Here is a 20,239-nt window from a genome sequence, read left to right as displayed (position 1 = left end):
GATCGAGCTTACCGGCCCCGTAATTGATCACGAATTTATCAGCGTCTAACTCAAAAGAGAGATGTCTCTGTCTTTCTCTTTATTTCTCTCTCTCCGTTCGAAAGTCAATCGTTCGATTTTGACGCACAAGCGCCGCACGTGGCGCGCACTTGGGATAAAAATAAAAATCCTCGTCCCGATTTATGACGGCTGATATAATAATGAATGCAGCGCAAGGGAGTAACTTTGCACAATAGCACTTTTTTAAATCGCGTTAGCGTCGATTAAAGACTGCAATTGAGAAGAATGAAAGTTGCACGTGTGTGAAACGCAAGCGCCACGAATTATTCATAAAGCGCAACGTTAATTACGTTAAGTATATTTCACCGTGATAATTACGAGGGCTGAGCAAATTATTCAGTAGTAGCTTGATAATAATTTATTTGGTAAACATATGGCATTATGTATGACGCATATAATAAAATGACGGAAGTTTAATATTGGATTACAATAACATAATAATAATAATAATAATAATTCTCTCTAATAACAACAATCTAATTATTCTGTTCTCCATTAAGGTTTAATTCTTTGACAAAACGAGAAAAATAATTTCGAATATATATTCGCTCTTCAAATCGCTAATCATCGCAACAGCGACGCAACGTGTGCTAAAAGAGTCCTCGAGAATATGCCCGCGATAGCGTTCGCCAGCGCGTAATCAGATCCACGTGCGTGCCCCGTGTCATCTCGAGCAGCGGTATATCGATATATCCTTGGTGTCAAGGCGGCCAGCAGCGCTCGGGGTCTTGCGGGTCTCCCTCTTTCAAGGCCCACTTCTCGTTCACGTTCTCAAGACGTCCTGCCACGTGTTCGAGCCCGCCTTCGCTATATCCTTTCGGGGATGGATAAACGACCGGAACACACGGCGGCACACGTGTGGCCCGAAACCCGGGTAAATGGGAAACGCGTTCGCGCGTTACCTCGACAGACAGGCTTCGCACCTGTCGTCATCACCGCCGGACACGTGTCCGCGGGAGGGTGCAGCCCGCATTTAACGCGCGGGATGCGCGATCGATCGACCGGCATCTTCCGTCGCTCGCCCTTGCACTTCCGGCTATTGTCTCGATTTCAGAACTGAGCCCTTAACTCTACAATTTTACGAAGCAATTTTGTAGCCACGGTTTCTCAAGAATTAAATTATTAAAAGCATAATTGTACTTTCAGAATTATGGCAGAAATAACCACAATATTATTAGAATTAGAACATACATATATATATGCAGTTATTATTAATGGAACAATGAATTTATTACATAATTTATACTATTTAAGTTTGTTTTAAGATTGATTAATTAATTTTCTTGGAGAAAGATTAGAAACCAATTCTTTTCTATTCTATTCTTTTTACGATTAATAGAACAATTACTTCATGGAATACACAAATACTTCACAGAATAATTATAACGGTTTAATAATTCATACTATTTTGATATTGTAATGATTGTTATGATGCATAATTATTTTATTATTGGCAATATTATAGCAGCAATATTAATATTAAAATATAAATTATAATATCAAACATAATGGCTCATACGTAATATACATATATAGTATTAATCATAACATCTAATATTATATTCACATATCAATATTTTTATTTAAATTGACAAGATAAACCGCGGTCATTCATCCTCCGTAGTGATGTCACTTCCTAAGTATTTCTCGGATTTTTATCTTCTGGTCCTACGCGCGACTTTTGAAGGAAGCTGTAACGAGGAAACGACCGAGCGACGCGCTTGTCCACGTTAATGGCTTAATGGCGAATCGATGTTCGGGTCAAATACCGGTCGTGTTGTGCGTCGCAAATACGCCGATTACACAGTCCCTCGACTAGCCCCCAGACTAGTATCGCGAAATGGCGCCGATAAGGGAGCCTTATCTTATCACGCGAAAACGTTCCCTTTGCTCTCTTCCTCTCTCTCGTACATTGTCTTCTTCTTCTTCTTCGTTTCTTTTCCTTCTTCGTCTTCGTCCACAGGATCTGTCTGCAAACGGATGAACAGTGCGTCTGTTTACTCGCGAATGCCAAGGCCGAATCTATTAAACGATTGGCGGAAATCGCGTCAAACTCGGCACCTCATTATTTTTTTTCGAGGCTGAAAGATTTATAAAAGATGGATATACGTATAGAGACGTGAGACAAAAATGCCAGAATTAAAGGTTATTAAAATAAATTTAAGAAAAGCGCGATTCAAGATGAAAAGTGATTTATCTGAAGATACGCGTTCGATCTTCGTGCGGATTGATTGCTCGAGTCGAATTTGCAGCGCCGCGGCGCCGGTTTGACGACATGACGGCGAAATCGTTAGATCGGCGAAGGGCAGTGAAAAAAAAACTGCAGTTCGTGGGCGGGAGGAAGGAGGGCTGAGTTTTGTCGGAGACCATTGTCCGGCCCGTCAGGGATGAAAAGCCCCGGAGATAGGAAGCGGCAACCCTCAAGGGGTGATCGACGATTTGTCAAAGTCCTCCTCTAAAGTGACGCTACACCGTCTTCGTGTCCAAGGACCCTCGCAGACCCGCAAAAACCGACACGTCCTCCGCCACGGGTAATAAATACTTCCGGAAATGTTCTTACGAATTATCTAGCGTGCCGCTTTTTGCCCGATTCTACAGTGAACTCGTCCAGGTCCTCCGCCTTTTAAATTCGCGTAAACCGCGCTCTCGGTTGACATAACGTGAGATAAAACGACGATTGATAACAACTGTCTATATGATTTGGATAGGGTAATAGTTTTTACCACGAAAACAGAACGTAATATCGACGTGTTTTATTTTAATTGTTGACAATTTTGCACATTCCAATAAATCTTGACGATTGATCTTAATAATTCTATTTAAAAATAATAAATTTAATAATTATTTTACTATTTTACTAAATAATAAATTTCTACACATTTTAAGTATTAAAAATTGACGCGAGAATTTTTCGATGATGGTATATCGCATCTAAGAAATCTTCATTCATATTCTACAACAACATTGTGAAATTTCTTTAGTGAGAATGATTAAATCCTTTAATAAAAATCTCCAACGCTCATAAATCCTCATTAATAAACGCGAGCGAGATTTGTTCCCGGGCAAACACCCCCCGAAAACAGGTCATTCTGACGTTGAAGAGCCTGAAGGTCCCGCGGCAATATCACTCCCCCTCCGCGTCCTTCCCACGGCCCACAATTACGCGACTGTTTCCGAGCGACGGGTGGCTCTCGCGCGATGCACTCGCGTTACACTTCGTCGTTGTCCTTTCGCGAGGGGGAGGACGGGGAGGGGGGCAACTCGCCCCGTTCCCCGGGCGGTGAAAAAGCGGCGGACACTTTTTATCGTCGCTCGCAATTACGATTAGCTCGCCAGGGGTGGTAGCCGGTGATGCCGGGGGAGGGAGGAAACGACGAAGGGGGACGAGGGGGGGGGGTTGGCGCGATTAGGGCGCCTCGTCAAAAACCGCCCCGCGGAACAAATGGTCGCTTATCCTCCCACCTCCGGCTGGTGCATATCCCCCTCAAGAGCGGCGGCTCTCGCGGACGAGAGAAGGCTTGAAAGGGGGGAGGAAGGCGGGAGGCGGGAGGGGGGAGGTTGGAGATAGAGAAAGCTCGGCTCGAGGGGTGGCGCAGATTACACAAATGAGAAATGACCATCAGGCTATCGGTGGAGGACTTCGGTGCCGTCGCTACTCCTGCTCGGGGTTTTGCGGCATCTGCGCGCGACGTGGATATATACACGTGCGCGCACACACACGTACACACAGATATACACGCAGCACCCACACCGACGTCGGACGTCGGCGTCGGAGAGCGGCACGGAGAGTTGTGGGAGAGAGCGAGAGAAAAAGAGGACAGGAGGAAGAGTAGAGCTTCCGGCGGCGCGAGCTTTTTAGATACGCCGCCGATTGCGGCGGTATCTTGCTCGCGGTAGCGCCGCCATCGCCGCCACTGCCGCCGCGGTGCGTATAATTTATTTTCCCGATAACGTATACGCCGGGGTTGAGCAGCGTCTCGTCGTAAGGTCCGCGTCGAACCTCCCCGAGACGGCGCGCATCACGACTTTCCTGCGCGGCCTGGGGAGCCGAAGGTCTCCGGTCTCCGTGCGTTACGCCACTCGGTTCTCAATCCATTTGATATCTGACATGTGTAAATATAAACATTTTCGTATCTCGGTTAATTTAATTTTGTCGGTATCTATAACCCGCGGCGACAAGAGACTCGCTGAAATCGTGTAACGTAGCTGCGATAATAGACTTTATTGAGAACGTATGAAATTCAAGGTCGGATGACTGCGTTTAGCGTTTAGCGCTAAATATATCGAGTATAGTATAGTTACTGTATCTGCAATCGCCTTCACGTGGGATACCGCAGCATCCGCTGTGGACCGACCAGTGCGTGCCCTCCCTCCAGTTTCTAAAAAAATCAGTGCTGGTCACTGCGTAGGGCTTCCGAGCATCAATCGGGTATCCGTCCATCTTCCCGGGCAGATGAGAGAACGAGGCCGATAAAGAACGGGGAGTGGGGGGGGGAGGAAGAGAGGGAGAAGGGACCGAGCTATCTCTCGCGTCGTCTAGACTCGAAGAGCCGTTCCTGGATTTTCTCCCTCGGGACCTTCGCGTTCCCGAGCGAGGGAGCGAAAGGGAGAGAGGCCGCCCGAGAGAGAGAGAGAAAGGGAGAGAATGGACGAGACAGTGAGACCACTGTGTGTTGAATCCGTTTCCCCTCCCCCGCCGTTGCCGGAGGATCTTAACGAATAAGATAACACGGCGCCAGGGAGTTCCTCTCTTCTTCTTCTCTCCGTCTCTGTCTCTCCCCTCGCCGTACCTCGTACTCGCCTCTCTTCTCCTTTCCCTCTATTAGGTACTCGAAGAGGCCAACGGTCACCGACACTACAGCGATGATCTATCCTGGCTGTCCTCTCGACGTTCTCTCCTCGCGATTACGTGGAATCTCGCCGTCGTCGTTTCCGCCCGCGCGCTTTTTCATGCCCTGTCTGTCGCCCCGTCGAGAGATCGCACGCGTCCTCTCTCCGATCGACCGACTCCGTTTTACGAGGAAATTGATCGCTGCGCGAAGTAAAGAAAAGTGGGATATTTAAATTAGTCGTCTGACGTTATTCGCGGAAAACAAGCGGAACGATCTGCAGTCGCGAAAAAGGTTCCTCGATCGAAAGAATTGAATATTTCAAATGGAGGAAAAGAATTCTCTCTTCTTATTAATTTACGTAAGTGGGAAGGAGATCCCTTGATCTTTAATGTGATTAAAAAACTGAATTAAATATATATAGAATTAAAATGGAATTTCCTTGTTTCGTAATTGCGGGAGGCATCCTTAAATTAAATTGACAGAGAGTTAAGTTGCAAAGGAACAGCTTCAATTGAGATGATTTCTCGCAATGATTTCGTAGCGTGTAGCCTAATTGAAACCGTTCATACTTAGGGTTATTGATCTTCTGCGCGTATCAACGGGATCGTTCTCCTCGCCCGGCGTCTCCGGGGGATTCCACGTAATCGGCGTCCCGGCGTCGGTCGCTCCTCGACCGGATAAACGACTCCGATATACCCCGCGAACGAGAACAACCCGCTGACAGTCCGCGCGAGAGGGCGAAAGGGAGAGCGAGAGGGCGAAGAAATTCGGCGGAAGAAATTTCCTTGCCTTCCGAGTCCCAGTCAAATCGAGTTTTTCTCCTCGCGAACGCCTCCGATCGAGTGAGCCTGTATCTGCTTTAATAGAATGCCATCAATGATTTAAATGGCGCAGCTACGATATTTTTTGTGTAGTCTCACGGACGACTTAATTCGAACAGCCGCTCGTTTCAGCGACACTCGACGAATTAATTACCAATAGTTATGCGACGTAATTGCACTGCTTAATTCAAATCTTTCTTTATTTTTTTTTTAATTTGAACGCGGCTCTTCTTCGAGTCACGACATGTGTCCCGCCGTCCTTTCTTTCTCCTCGCTCCCCGTCTTCGAGGCGGGACGTCGGTGGACCGGACTTTCTGGTCGCTTTGCGACTTGTCGCGCGAAAACTCGTTTGCGCGAATCCCGATGTTAATCTGCGCGTATTAATACGCGCCCAACATCGATATCGAATAACGGATAGATGGATCTGATAGGCGACGCAGAAAATACAAGTTCGACTGGTTCTCTCTTTCTCCCTCTCGTCGAATATCGCGTAAAGCTGACGCGAATAATTTATTAGCAGGTAATTACCGATTTCGACGTCGATAACGGCGGGGCACGTTGTTTCGCAACGGTTCCTTAGAGACGCGTGACGCAACCGACATCACGCAGCCGAATAACGTTGTACGTATACTGAAACGTGCGTGAATCGGCGGCGGTAGCCGCGGCTTGCGAAACCTCGCGAAAAATCCGCGCACCGCGGACTGATAAACGCGCGCGTGCAATAAGCCGTATAACTAATATCTGCCCTGAGAGAACCATCCGTGAAAATGCAAGTAACGAAGTTCCTCGCGGAAAAATCAGAAATATATTTTTGCGGAGAGCTTTTACGTAATATACAGTTTGGTGCAAGTTTATGACGACGAATTGTAGAAGAGGAAGAGTAAACGTCCTTCTAGATATGTAATTATGGAATTAGGATGTGCGCGTAAAAGCGTACAGGTATATTAGTCGAAGCTTAATTAAGACTGCCCGGGCTACTGCACGCTGAACCTAGAAAAAAAATTTATTTTTATCGCAAATTACCATCGTCGATTATCATCAAGGTCATACTTAAGATTGCATATTGAATTAATGTAGAATAAACTACTGCGCGTAGATGCATAACTTCAGTTTTTACTTTAATTTATATGTTTGGGTATCAGAGCGAATCTCGAAAGGAAAGAAATATACGTTAACAATTATTATTAATCAACCAGCGTCATTATCGTTGTTATTACAGTTAATGTAATTTAATTTATTAATTTATACCGTTAATATTAATTTTCATAATTATATTATAGTATTACGTTGAATATACATATTCAACGTAATATAATATAATTATAAATAAATGTGTAATATGGATATAAATAATATTAATAAATTTCGTTAATACAGATACGCTCATGCGATTTGACAGATTTATATTATTTTGGAAATATTATTAGTATACAATTATTATTCATTTTCACACCTCAGTTGATGCATATAAAAGTCAAATTTTTCTTGTCGATCTCGGAAACTCGTAAATGGCTATTTCCACGCCACATTTCTTAAGACTACACAGGTGTCCTGCAAGCTGTCCGCGGTTGTGCCTTTCCCTCGGAAAGAAAAGCCGTCCGCAAGAATGGATGCATTAATGTTCGAGTGGATTATACAAATGCACGTGTTACTTTTGCATTCGTAACGCACGCAACGTCGCCGGAGTTCAGTAGTTAACGACGTGTGAATATTTATGGCACTGTCAGCACTCGTTTCCGTCATCGTACCTCGATTCGAGCGCGCCGCCGACGCGCCGCGTCGCTGCTTTTATCGAACCAACTGAACTCGCTCTCTCGTCTCTACCCGGTGCGAATAAAGTCAAGCCGCGTTGTTGTACGTTGCGTTGTACGCTGCTGCGTCCCGTTGTGTGCCGGCGCGGCGTCGGCCGTTGCACCTCGCGCATTTTCCGCCGGCAGGAACATAAACAATAATGCGTTACGGAATAATAGGCGGACTTAAAATAACGAGCGCGCGACGCGCGAAGCGGTAAACGCGATAAAATACGCGCGGTACAATTAATCAGCATCCAAAGAAACTCTCCGCGCTCTGTACGTAGAACAATATAATCTTACCGCGTAGACTATCAGGATTGAGATCGCGTTACGTGAGGTAGTTGAGAATTAGCACAAACACCAGCTGACGAAAGAAAAATCGAAATAGGACGTGCGCGTGATAAATACATTATTGTTGCAGAAATCCTTATGTGCTCTATGTGTATATACTTATTTTATATCTCTCGAACGCGTATATTGGTTCTTCCAAGTTCCGAGATCGCAGATCAAAGCCTGAGTTAAGCGCGGAAACGGTATCGTCTCGACATGAACGGAGGCAGGAAAGAGAGAGACAAGGAGAAACGAAAGAAAGAAAGGAAAAAAAAGAACAGAAAACGTTCGCGGCGCGCGATACCGCATCGACGTGCGGAGACAAAGAGCACGCTTACTAGATATAAACGGTTCCCTACGTGTCTCACGCCCTGGCCTTATCGTTATCGCTCCGTTACTCATGGAGAGCCGGAGTGCGCGCGCGCGCATTGCTACGGGAGTATCGCGAGCTGCGCGGCGGTTATCGTTATCCGTTATCGTCGCGCGTTATCAGCGAAGTTCGAGCCTGGCACCGAGAGGGGAGCGCGCGGCGACAGGGGTGCCGCTTCCACCGCCGGAAAACTAACGTGATATCGCGGTCTCGCCAAGGTCCGAGGAGCCGAATTCAGCCGAGTCAATCTTTCAGAATATTCATGAAGAACAGAATTGACTTATATTACAAGAATTATTCTTAGTTTTTGCTGCGTCTAACTCGAGATGATAAAAAAGGCGAAAGTTATTTTACTCGGTCAGTAACCAAAGCCTTACATTCTTTAATTGTTTTTATTGCATCTAAGAGAGTGTATTGATATTTTGTATAGTTAAAGCGTGTTATCAGGATTTTAGCTCGGAAAGAAAAAAATAACATTGCGAGGAAACAAATTGATAAAATTCTCATTATTCCATTTTTAATCTTTCGAAGAAAGCGATCGCGTGCGATTCGCGCGAGTCGTGAAATGACTTGATACTGATGTCAGCGATTATTCTCGGGAATAATTGATGAATCACCGAGTTTCTCCTCCTTCATGAGAGCGCGAGCCCCGGAATTGCCGTCTTCCGGTGTGTGTACCCGGTGGGTCAACAATGAAGAAGAAGACGAAGTGAAGCGAGGAGAAGAAAATAGAGCGAGGGCGCGAGAGAGCGAGAGAAAGAGACAAGAACGACTGTCGAATGTTTACTTGGTACTTATCGTGCGGTAACAGAATGCAAAAGACGGAAAGAAGGATCGGCAGTGACACGGAGCGAGAAAAGCGATGGCAGAAGGGAAAGATGGAGGGAAAGGTGAAGCGAGAGAAAGAGAGACAGGGACAGAGAGTGAGCGAGAGTGCGAAGAGGAGGAGGAGAATGATAACAGGTAGCCATGGGTCCCTAGGCCGCGGGGAAACCAGTGATAGTGCTTGCACCGCAAGAGCGAGCATCTCGTCGTGGTCTCTAAATGTTTCGGTAGAAAACCGGTAGAAAAGCCACGAAATTACGATGTGAAAAGTAAAGCAGAAAAATTAACAAAGATGAAAGTGCGCGATATGGAAACAAGAGTTGAACGAAGAGCGAAATGACGACGTGAAATCTGTGTGGATTTTTTGAGTGCTAAATATTTTGTTTCTGTATTTTATATGTGTTTATTATTTCACATGTGATCGTTCCGATAGTGAAAAGCTGTCAGTACGATAAACTCCGGAATGATGATATCCGAGAGTTAAAAGCCGTAAAATTTTGTGAAATTGCATTGTGGATGAGGAAAGATATAATTTTGTTTGTGCGATAAAGGTGACGATTGGAGAAGAAAGTATTTTTATCGTTCTACAGCTTGAAAAATAAAATTTACACAAAACTTTCAGGTATTTTAATAAGCATGATCTTGTTTGAGTGACGAATGCATTTTCAATTATAAAAGTAATAGATTCAAAATATTGCAGAACATTTAAATGTGCTGATTTTAAAATCTTTAAAGATTTTCAATACGTTAAGTGCGTCAAATATCACAATCTCCAATAACTTGAACTTTAATCTAAGATATTAATCTATAATCTATAAAGATATTAATCTATCATATTAAATATATCAAATATCTTTATTTAATGAAAGACTTTTAATAAGTTGAAAATCTAACATAGATAATGTTACTTTAATGTAAATAACGTGTTGCAAGGGTTGACGCTGATATAATGTTAACAGATGACATTACATTTTATTTTATAACTTGACAATGTTTTTGTTATTATATTATTCGTGATGCCTGTAAGATAATTTTTACGAGGAGTATATACACACACATATTCGAATTGCGTCGCGGAATGAGGGACTCGTGAGATAGAGGAGGGAATTCTGAAATGAAATAAAGTATATTAACAACTCATGCCCGTATACGTAAAATCGCATAATTAAGAGCGGCGAAACCGCTTGAACCGCACGTGTCAATTAAAACTTGCGCATGTAGGAGGGTTCTCTTGCACTTGTAAGCAAGTTATAATTAATCCGTCAAAAAACGCACGGCGAAGCGGAAACAACAAAACTATTTGCCATTCCTCGTGAAAAAGAAACATTTACGAGATATATTAATCGGAAAGTTTCTTACATTCGTTACTTTCAACTTCCAGTTTCATTCTGACGCAGAGCCGGTTTTTAAAACAGTTACATTTTCACGTGTTTAGATTTATACACTTTTGTATATTGCTATTATATATTTTTCTTATTTTATTTCTCTGTCTGTCTCTCTCTATTATATTTCTTATGTTTCCATACCTTTACGTTTGTTCTGTATTTTTATATTTATACTTCTGTTTGCCTCTTAAAATTCGTTATTTTTTTGGAAGAAATTCTGTTCTTTATACTTCTCTCTTTTATAATAATTTTATATTCATACTTTTGTTCGCACTTGAAGATTTTTTTTTAACGTGTCAGATTTTTCAATCTCGAGATTATACGCGCGCGCGGGATAAATTTCTTAATTGTAGTCGCGTAGAATCGATGCAGTTTCACGTCTCGTAGATGCGGCGCGTAAACGTGCGTGTGTGCGATCGATAAGATGACGATCGATAAGGGTACGCCGGCGCGCCTTATCGGGCAACGTGCGTGCGATAAAATCTCTGCTCTCTCGTGTATGAAGAGCGAGGGGGAGGAGCGGATAATCCGCCTGGTATCCTCGCGCTGCGCTCGTGACCCCGCGATATACGGAATATATTTTAATGGAACGTGAGGCGCGCGCGCGGGACTCGGAGGTTTTCTTCTTCGAGCTGATTGTTCACGAGTCGTGATACGCGTCAAACGTTTAACGATATATCGATCGGTGAGATTCGTGACGTGCGTGTCGTGTCCCGAGAGCGCGAACATTCCGTCGCTCGTTCCACGATCGATTTCCGCGACCGGCAATTTGGTGGATCTCGTCTGTGATTCGACCAGCCTGCAAAAACGTTTTATGTAGAGATTCGCGATCGATTTGCGAGTTTGCGACTCGCGCGAGCGATTCCCGCGTCTACGAATTAAAATTAAGGGACCGTAGATCGGGAACTTTCGGACAGAAACAAAATTTCTAATTTAAGTTTTTTTGCAGCAAGTTTATTTGAAAATCTACAGAAGTTTATTTCGATGCGGATTATTTTATGAGCTTATTTGTGAATTATGTTTTTCAAGAAAGATTGTATTTTATTATTAAAATTATGGAAAACTTTGGTAATAGAGGAACTAATAACTGTATATATATTACGTTTAAAAGAGCGAGAACTCCTCGAAACATTTGCGGTGAGAATTATGTGTGGGTGCCCGAAACTTTTGCTCGAGATACTTTGATGCGCGTATACTCGTGTTTACACACATGCTGCTTTTGCACCGTGATTGAATCTCTGTGAAAGAACTCGCTTTACTATTTGTGCCTTGATGAGGAATGATTTACGGATTATGTTGAGAAACGTGACGAGTGCGGGAACGCTAAGTGTCTTCCCAGTTTGAGAATTCGTTCCCTGCCGCGCAGATCATGAGCATTATACAGTTGTGGCGTCAACGTAGGGCGAGTCAGCTGCGGGCCGAAACTGCTCTCTCCTTGTCGAGTAAGTAGCTTTCTTGAAATATTCTTATATAATTCTTTGGCCCTTATATATAATTCCGGATGAAAGTTATTGTGCCTTGAAATTATACTGACGTATGATCAAGCTCTGACGTGATTATTGTATAAACTACAGCGCTAATTATATTATTGTAGCGTAATTTTCTTTTGAAGGAAGGACTATTTTATTATAATATTCGTAAAATATAATGTAAATTATACATATTACATATAATTAATATTGTATGTAATTTACATATCATAAATTATGTGTGTATGTGTCGACATAATAATCTTCAATTATTAATAAGTAATAATAATAATATTACCAAATGCAATGATATAATCAGAGATTAATTATACATTATACTTTTTCTATATCTCCGAGTGAGGATGGTACTATAGAAAATCTCACTGTTAAATATCAGGCTCTGAAAATATCAGTATTAATTCTGTTAAATAGAAAGGTGTATCTCGAATCATACCACATAACAAAAAAAATTGGCTCGTCGAAATAAATTATGTGAAAGATAGGTATATGTGGAATACATAATATTTTTATATTTTCAAAATTTTGTTGAAATTTCCTTCTCCTTTTTTCTTCTCCCCCCTCCCCTCTCTCTTTCTCTCTCTTTGTCTCCTAGGAGAGAAGTATATAGAAGAGAAAGAGTTTTGATGAGTGCGAGTCGCGGCTCGTCGCGGTCTCGCAGAGCGCTAATGGGAGGAGTTCATTAAGATCGCGCGATTAGAACGCCTTATCGCGGCTAACCGAGGCTCGTTACTTTCGCGTGACGTCACTTCCTCTCTCTCTCCCGTCCCTCCGGACCGCCCCTCACCACCTCTGTCGCCTCTCTTCAGCTTTTTTTTACCGCGTGCTTTGTTCTCCGAATTTCGCCCGACGATCCTTTCCCCGATGAGTCGACCGCGGGCGAGGAAATTTTCGTATCGTATTAGGATATAGGGGAATAAATTCTTAGACGGGCTATCTCGTACAGGATGTCTCGTGGTCGACGCGCGAAATCTTAATGAAGGATAAATTCGATTTTATGGGCACACAATTTTTTCTTGGTGAGAATTTTATAATTAATTAATCATAGATTAAAAATTTGTAATTCTGTATTAAATATTAATGAATGTTTCGTATTATATAAATAAATTACGGACTAAAATTAAATTCTGTATGAGATAATTTAAATTAGCAATAATTTTATATTACAATTATTTTTTGATAAATTATGAGCTAAAATAATCTGCTAAAATCTCGTGTTAAAAACTTTTATATTGAATCGGCGAAGGTTGGATATTATGAAAATTTTTAGCATGATCTCTTTTTGTAATTATTTCTTTTGATATGATCATTTGCTAAGCGGCGTATTTTTTTCTTGTTACATCTTCGAATCCTATTAATTGAGTCCTATTAACCCTGTTAATTTGTTTTAATTTCTGTTAATAGGTATTACATTCCTTTCTTTAATTAAATCGCTTCTATTAAGATATCTTATTAAAGATCATCTTACTTGAACTCAGCATCTTACCTTGATATTGAAACTTTGCATGAGTCATCGGTCTTAATGCGATTAGTCGATTAAGAGGCAAAAACACGCGTCTCTCTCGAGTTGTATTCGTTCGTGAAAAAGTGCGACGCAATCTATAACACAGATCTACAGATCGTAATCGAACGCGATGCGATTAGCGACCTTATCGGGTACAGCGATAGCATCGCCAGAACGTTTCCGTTGTCGGTTTGGCCGGCCGATAGAGCGGCGATAAATTGTCCAGACGATGATTAGCGGGAAGAGTAGATACGGTCGTAGATCGCGATCGCACATCGATCGATCATCGATCGAAAGATCGCCGATCGCAATGATCGATACCCTGTTCTTTCTTTCCCTTCTTCACCCTTCCCTTTTCTCTCTCTCTCTCTCTCTCTCTCTCTCTCTCTCTCTCTCTCTCTTTCTCTCTCTCTCTCTCTCTCTCTCTCTCTCTCTCTCTCTCTCTCTCTTTCTTTCTCTCTCTCTCTCTCTCTCTCTCTCTCTCTCTCTCTCTCTCTCTCTCTCTTTTTCTTTCTGGATGGACTTTGCTTTCGCTCGCGATTATCGATCGCCTGCAAGGCAAACTCGATGCAAACGGATTAATAAGGCGGAGAGAAACGTCTAGAACCTCTAACAATGAAGGCATTCTTGACAGCAACGGTTGGTCTTATTATTACGATGTCTTATTGTCGAAGATATTCCTGATTTCTCGATTTTTCGTTGTCCGTTCTTTACGCATTCATTAACAGCATTAATCATTAACAGCATTAATCTAAATAATGAAATATTAACAGCATTAATCTAAAAGTAAACTTGTTAATTCAATACACCACGTTTTTTTTTTAATAAAATGTATTTATTTGATTTATATATTGTTATGGAATTAACAAGATTATTTCCAATTATATCTAATGCTGTTATTATCACTTTTTTCCGTATATCTGCTTGTTAATTTTAATTATCTTTTGAAAAAACTTAGAGACAAGATACGAACGATTAAGTCTTTGAGTAATCTCATTTTATGAAAGTTACAACAGCAGAGACTTTCCAATTATATGCTTCACATATTAAATCTCTAAGATTATGTTTGAAAATTGCCTTTTCCGATATCTTTTTAAGTATTGAAAGATCTAATGGGAAATTTTTGGTACCAGTTATTCGTACTAGCTGCTTATTCTCAATGTTTATCTTCTTATTGTCAGATTGCTACCAATGACCCTTCCATTATCGCGAAGCAGGTATCGCGGGAGACTATCCTGCCTGCGAAATCGCGCGAGCGAGGAGCTCACTCTCGCATGATCCCGGACGTCTTAATTAATTCCACAGGCTCGACAGGGATCGCGGGGGCTCTCAATCTCCGTCCGTCCCGTTCTCTCCGCATCGCTCCCTCCCGCGATTTCATAAATAAAGATACAAACGAGAGGCTATACGAGTAAGCCTATCGCGAGAGAAAGAAAGAAAGAGAGAGAGAGAGAGAGAGGGGGGAGCGAGAGCTCTCGGCGATCTCTTGGTACCCCTGTCCCCCGTGTAATCTCGATGGCGAGGCACAGAGAACGAGGAGGAAGGGCCGTGTGCACAGCGCGGGGTGGCGCGCGAGGAGGTATGGGATACGGTGAGGTGAAGATCTCTCGTCCGATCGATCCATCGATGGATACATACGTATCCATCGGTAACACGCCTCTGCCGATCTCACCTTCTCGTGAGCCTCGTATAAGGGCTCGAAGGACGAAGGAAGCAGAGAGAGAAGGAGGGAGGGAGGGAGGAAGAGAGGAAGAAGAGCCCCCGAGGAGCCCCTCGTTGCACAATTATCTCATTTGCCGATCGGACCCTCCCACGTGTTAATTTGCTTGTTGGTTAACCCGCCCGTTTCCTCCCACCCTTCATCCCTTATCGGTTATTTCGCTCTCTCGACTTTCGTGGAACCCCCTGTGCTTCTTCCTCCTCCCTGCTCTTTTCTTTTTATTCTTTTTCTCTCTCTCTCTCTCTCTCGGAAAGTTTGCTTCCTCTTCTCTTCCGCTCTCTTTCCTTCCGTTCCGCTCGGACGGAATCGCGCCGCCGATCGCTCCAAAATGAATTCGACCGTCACTGATCGACGAGCGCGAATGTCGATCGATATAAAAACAGACCAATTATCTTTCGCACGCTGGGTAGAAGAAACACGCGTGCGTGTGTGTGTGTGTGCATGTCCGTTTTCATCAAGTCGAACACTTGCCGACCATATTTGGGTCTTTTACAATCCAATTAAATCTTTCGGACATCTTTTCGCACATGTATGAGCCAATACTCGCCAATATTGACATATGTAAATTGTATGTATGTATGTGTGATACATTATTACATTATTAATACAAAAAATATATTATTATGTTAATACAAAATAATATATTTACATATTATACATAGCCAAAAAAATTATTCTCATTAATATTCGCTATCAGCATGTGTAGAGCTATTTTATCTCGCACATAATCAGTATAAAGTAATACTAAAACGAAGACGACTTATATTAAAATATTAATTAAAATGTTAATTATGATATTAAAATAAATATTAAATCTGTAAGGAGAAAATCACGTATGAGATATAATCGTTAACTGATCAATCCGAAACATGGATTCGGGGAATCCCGTTTTTCCCTGACATCTTGGACTGCGACGAGTGTTATTGGAACTCCCGTTACGAAAATCATTGCGATGTTTCGTAAAGGCAAATCGCATTGGGTATCTTGTTACGCGCGTTAATCCGGCAGGAAGAAGAAACTGCGTCTCGTTCGCTCGGCCGACTACGAGGTAAAAGAAGGACAAGAGAAAAAAAGGTCGGGTCCGGGGAAAAAACGAGAAAAAAACGACGGGGAAGGGAGGGAAGGGACCGATAAGGCCAGTCGATAGAACGAATGGAGCCAAACATTCGCCGCGGCTCCGCTGCAGATAAGATCCCGTATCTGCCTGAGAAACCGTGCTTTTTATGCTCTCGACCAGCTCTCTCTCTCTCTCTCTCTCTCTCTCTCTCTCTTTCTCTCTTTCTCTCTCTTTCTCTTTTTCTCTCTCGTTCTCTCGTTCGTTCTCTCGTTCGTTCTCCTTGTCGTCGTTGGTCGGACAAGCGAGATGGACTTATTGCCTGCGCGCGCGGACCCGACGAAGACGGAGTCCGGGCCCCGCGCGCTGCGCCGTTGCGAGCGCACGGGCCCCTCTCGCAGATAGAGATAGCTATTTTTAATGAGAATTCCTTCGAGAACGCTGTGCGCGCGGCTATCCGATAGCCGAGAGCGCGCGACTATCTACCGGTGGTGGATTTTTAATATCAGAAATGACCGCGCGGCAGCGGGCCCGGGGGGGCCCGGTGGGGGCCCGCCGCAGATAAGTCCCTCTCCGTTCGCGCGAGATACCCCGGCGGATCCATGGCTGCCGCCATGGTTGTCTCCTTTCCATCCATTTTTATCCGTCCGCGTGTTTCCTCCTCTCCCTCTCCGTCTCGCGCTCTCTTTCTCTCTCCTAAGGCTTCCTTTCGCGGGTCCCCCTTGTCGGATCGCGCGATCGTGATCTACTCGCGATTCGTGGTTCGCGCCTCGATCTCGTATGTCAGTACAGAGAGTGCTTCGTTGGTAATGATATATAGATCGAGAAATCGCATTGGATCAAAAAGAGGGAGAAAGGGATTTCGAGAGAGCACAATCATCCGCTAAAATGAAATAACATTGTAATATGGTATTGTCGAGAGAAAGAGAGAAAAAGATGTTTATTTCTGGTCATAAATTGGAATTTGTAATTTGCCAAAAATAGAATATTGATTAATTAATGGTTAAATATTTATATTTTAATGTTAAGTGATTAGACATTTACACTTTAATATGGAAAAATAAATTATTTATGATTTCTTTATCAATTAATTTAATTACTTTATTAATTATTATTAATTATTGTGGTTAAGGGCTCGAAAAATAATTTAATCTCTTGTTGAATTTTATAATTTTTTGCAAGATAAGAGGCTGCTGATTTTAATAGGCATAATTATATCGGATTATATCTATAATTTTTACAATAAACGCAGTACATTGAATGAAGAATTATTTTCACAAATAACAATTAAAAACTTTTGATGTTAAATGTTTTGCTGCCGGTATTGTGTGTGTGAAACAACCACTTTTTCTACCTATAAAAAGTCTCTTTGTGAGTAGTAACATCTGAAACTGAGAATATTCAATTTTCATTAAAGAGTTTCCTTTATCTAGTATTAATCAATTTAATTCAATAATTAAAGGGAAGAATTATCTTCAATTAAGAATCTTATCGGGAAATTGAACTCCCTCAACTGCGGACGACAAGAGATGAAAGAAAATGGTCGATTAAATGTAGCATAAATAATCAATTAAGAGCGAGCTTAAGTGACATAAAAATCTGTTCGAGAAGATTCGTAATAAAAACAATTCTTGAGCAGCGCCACAATCGCGAATCGCATTTAATTAATAAATTATTTCTAGTAATAATAATACGTAATAAATGCGCAATAATATAACGAGTCTATAATCAGACACATAAAGAGGAGGAAAGAGTATTAGAAATATAGAAATATAATCGAACTGAAGGGAACGGTCGAAGACTCGCTATGACGTAATTGATATTTCACATTAAATTCCTGCGAGGCAACAACCCTGTCCCACCGATACCCGCGAGAGAGAGAGAGAGAGAGAGAGAGAGAGAGAGAGAGAGAGAGAGAGAGAGAGAGAGAGAGAGAGAGAGAGAGAGAACTAGAGGATCTCTCGCGGGCCCGCGTATCAGTGATCTAGAGCCAACAACAATTAGCCAGGGGGTCAGGGTTCGTTGCTGACCCCGGGTACGCTGTATCGCATCGCATGGGCGGGTTCGCGCGCGCATCGCATCGAGGGCGATCCGAGTTAAACAAATCATCGCAGGCCTCCTCGGGAACGGAACGGAACGCGCGCGATCTCCTCTTCTCGCGAGGTCCCGCCGGTTACGATCCTTCCGATCGGCCGCGTCCCCCGGACAGCACCGATAAGGAGGGAGCAGGAGAGAAACCATCCGATGGATTTTTTGAGGCCGCGCTATCGAATTGGTCCCATCGTTCATTTTTGAGGCTGTAATAATAGATCGTTACATTATTTATTATATTATTGTTTGTATTACGTAAAATTATATTATCTATTCTTATTATGTAATATTATTATGCGTCATTATATAAATTTTATTGTGGAGTGTATTGCACTCATATTATATATGCATAATATAACATATTACATATAACATATGCATGCATATTTCATCGCCAAAGTTGGGTCTTGTGATCTCTCCACTCAGGAATATAAATATTTTACACTTGATATGAATATACATTAAAAATTTACATACTTTTTTATAAAATTTAGGAAATAAATGAAATATGAAATCTATACCTAATTTATTCTCATCTTTATTGGAAAAAAGTGAGAAAGATAGAAACACAATCTTTTACAATTTTACATAAACTAAATTCAAAATAACAATAATAATACAATGAGATGAAATAAAAAATATGCCAAAAATAATAAAATAAAATGAAAACTGCGAGGGTCGAAACAAATTGACTTGTCGATTCGCCGAGCGATATCTCTCACACGATCCCTTATAAAAAAATGACGCTTGAAAAGGTCGATTTGCACGAAAATGGGGCCCCATCCGGGGGTGGGCGCATTCCAATTTAGCGCTACGATCCGGAGGAAGGCTCGCGGCAAATAAACGATCGATAAATCGGGTTTCCACGGGGCGCGCGTATCGGATATCCTCTCCGCACTTGCCGCGCAGAGCTGGAGGGAGAAACGGGGGGGCCCGGCCCCCCGTACGCGGCGCACGTAGGGTGTGGGGCCCGATTAACACGTTGTTTGTATAGGGGAATGTATAATAACAGGTTACGCCGTTGGCATAGGTACCCATTTGTATCTGTAAGAGGGCATCTCGGGTTCCCATCCGCCGCGTACCGGCGATGGAGGCCCGGGAGGGGGTTAGGGCCGCGGCAGCAAGAAGGGCAGGAGAAGGTAAAATGGCCGGGGCAAGACGGAGTGAATCGTATGAGAAAGGCGAAAGGATCGAGAGAGATAAAGGAGAGAGAGAGCGATGAGGGAACGGACTGTGCTTGAAAGGGGACCAGAAGATACAGAGAGGGGATTTACTCGGGTAGATAATGTAACGTATGCCAATGCGAACGAGAAAGACGTCATTATTTAGGAAAAATGCATAAAATATAAAGTAAAAGATATTTTAAGTAACCAATAAGTGATAATATTCTGCAATGTTTCTTTATTTCTTTTGTTTGATGTATAATTGTGTAAAATTTTGAAACATATTTTTGACGAATTTAGAACTGATAGTTTATGGAATTGTAACCATATTTTATTTATGAAAATTTATAAATAAAAATAACTATTTCTTTGTAAGATTTCAAGTTTCTGAACTAAAGTTCAAGTTTTTGCTTAGGAATGACGAAAAGTGATTTTATTCTTTCATTAAATTTACAGAGATTTTCATTTTTAGTTAAATAACAGAGAATATAGAAAGAAATATTATTTGTTAAAAACACAGACATTTTATTCATAATATCTTTTATAATTGTTACGTTTTTACTTGTGTTACGCTTACATTTTTGCAAACGCAAAAATCAACGATCGATCGATCAGAAAATTAGCCTCTTGCGCGCTGTGGCACTTATATTTACTAAGACAATAACTTTGAACACGACAGACGCATGTCTCATCGTATTGCGAGAGGAGAGCGAGGGTGACACCAGGGGTGATGGGTAGAGATGGGGGAGGGGGGCGAACTGTGGATGCAGCCTCGTATCTGCATTGCATCGCGGCGAACCGCAC

General features: G+C 42.3%; 1 protein-coding gene across 2 annotated transcripts in view; it reads left to right on the top strand.

Annotated features, from left to right (window-relative positions):
• The window catches only part of Ush (Zinc finger protein ush), a 172,566-nt gene that overhangs the window by 97,331 nt on the left and 54,996 nt on the right, over nucleotides 1-20,239 (top strand). Inside the window, exon 1 of one of the 2 annotated variants that reach the window (XM_071792945.1) lies at nucleotides 11,541-11,858. The exons of the other annotated variant lie outside the window; for it this stretch is intronic. Within the exon in view, the coding sequence (XP_071649046.1) occupies nucleotides 11,786-11,858 (73 nt within the window). The 5' untranslated portion in view covers nucleotides 11,541-11,785. Of the gene's footprint in view, nucleotides 1-11,540; nucleotides 11,859-20,239 lie in introns of those variants that run through there. 2 annotated transcript variants of the gene reach the window in all.

Source organism: Temnothorax longispinosus, chromosome 11 (assembly GCF_030848805.1).
Source record: "Temnothorax longispinosus isolate EJ_2023e chromosome 11, Tlon_JGU_v1, whole genome shotgun sequence".
NCBI classification, from domain to species: Eukaryota; Metazoa; Arthropoda; class Insecta; order Hymenoptera; family Formicidae; genus Temnothorax; species Temnothorax longispinosus.
This window is presented reverse-complemented; position numbering and strand designations above follow the sequence as displayed.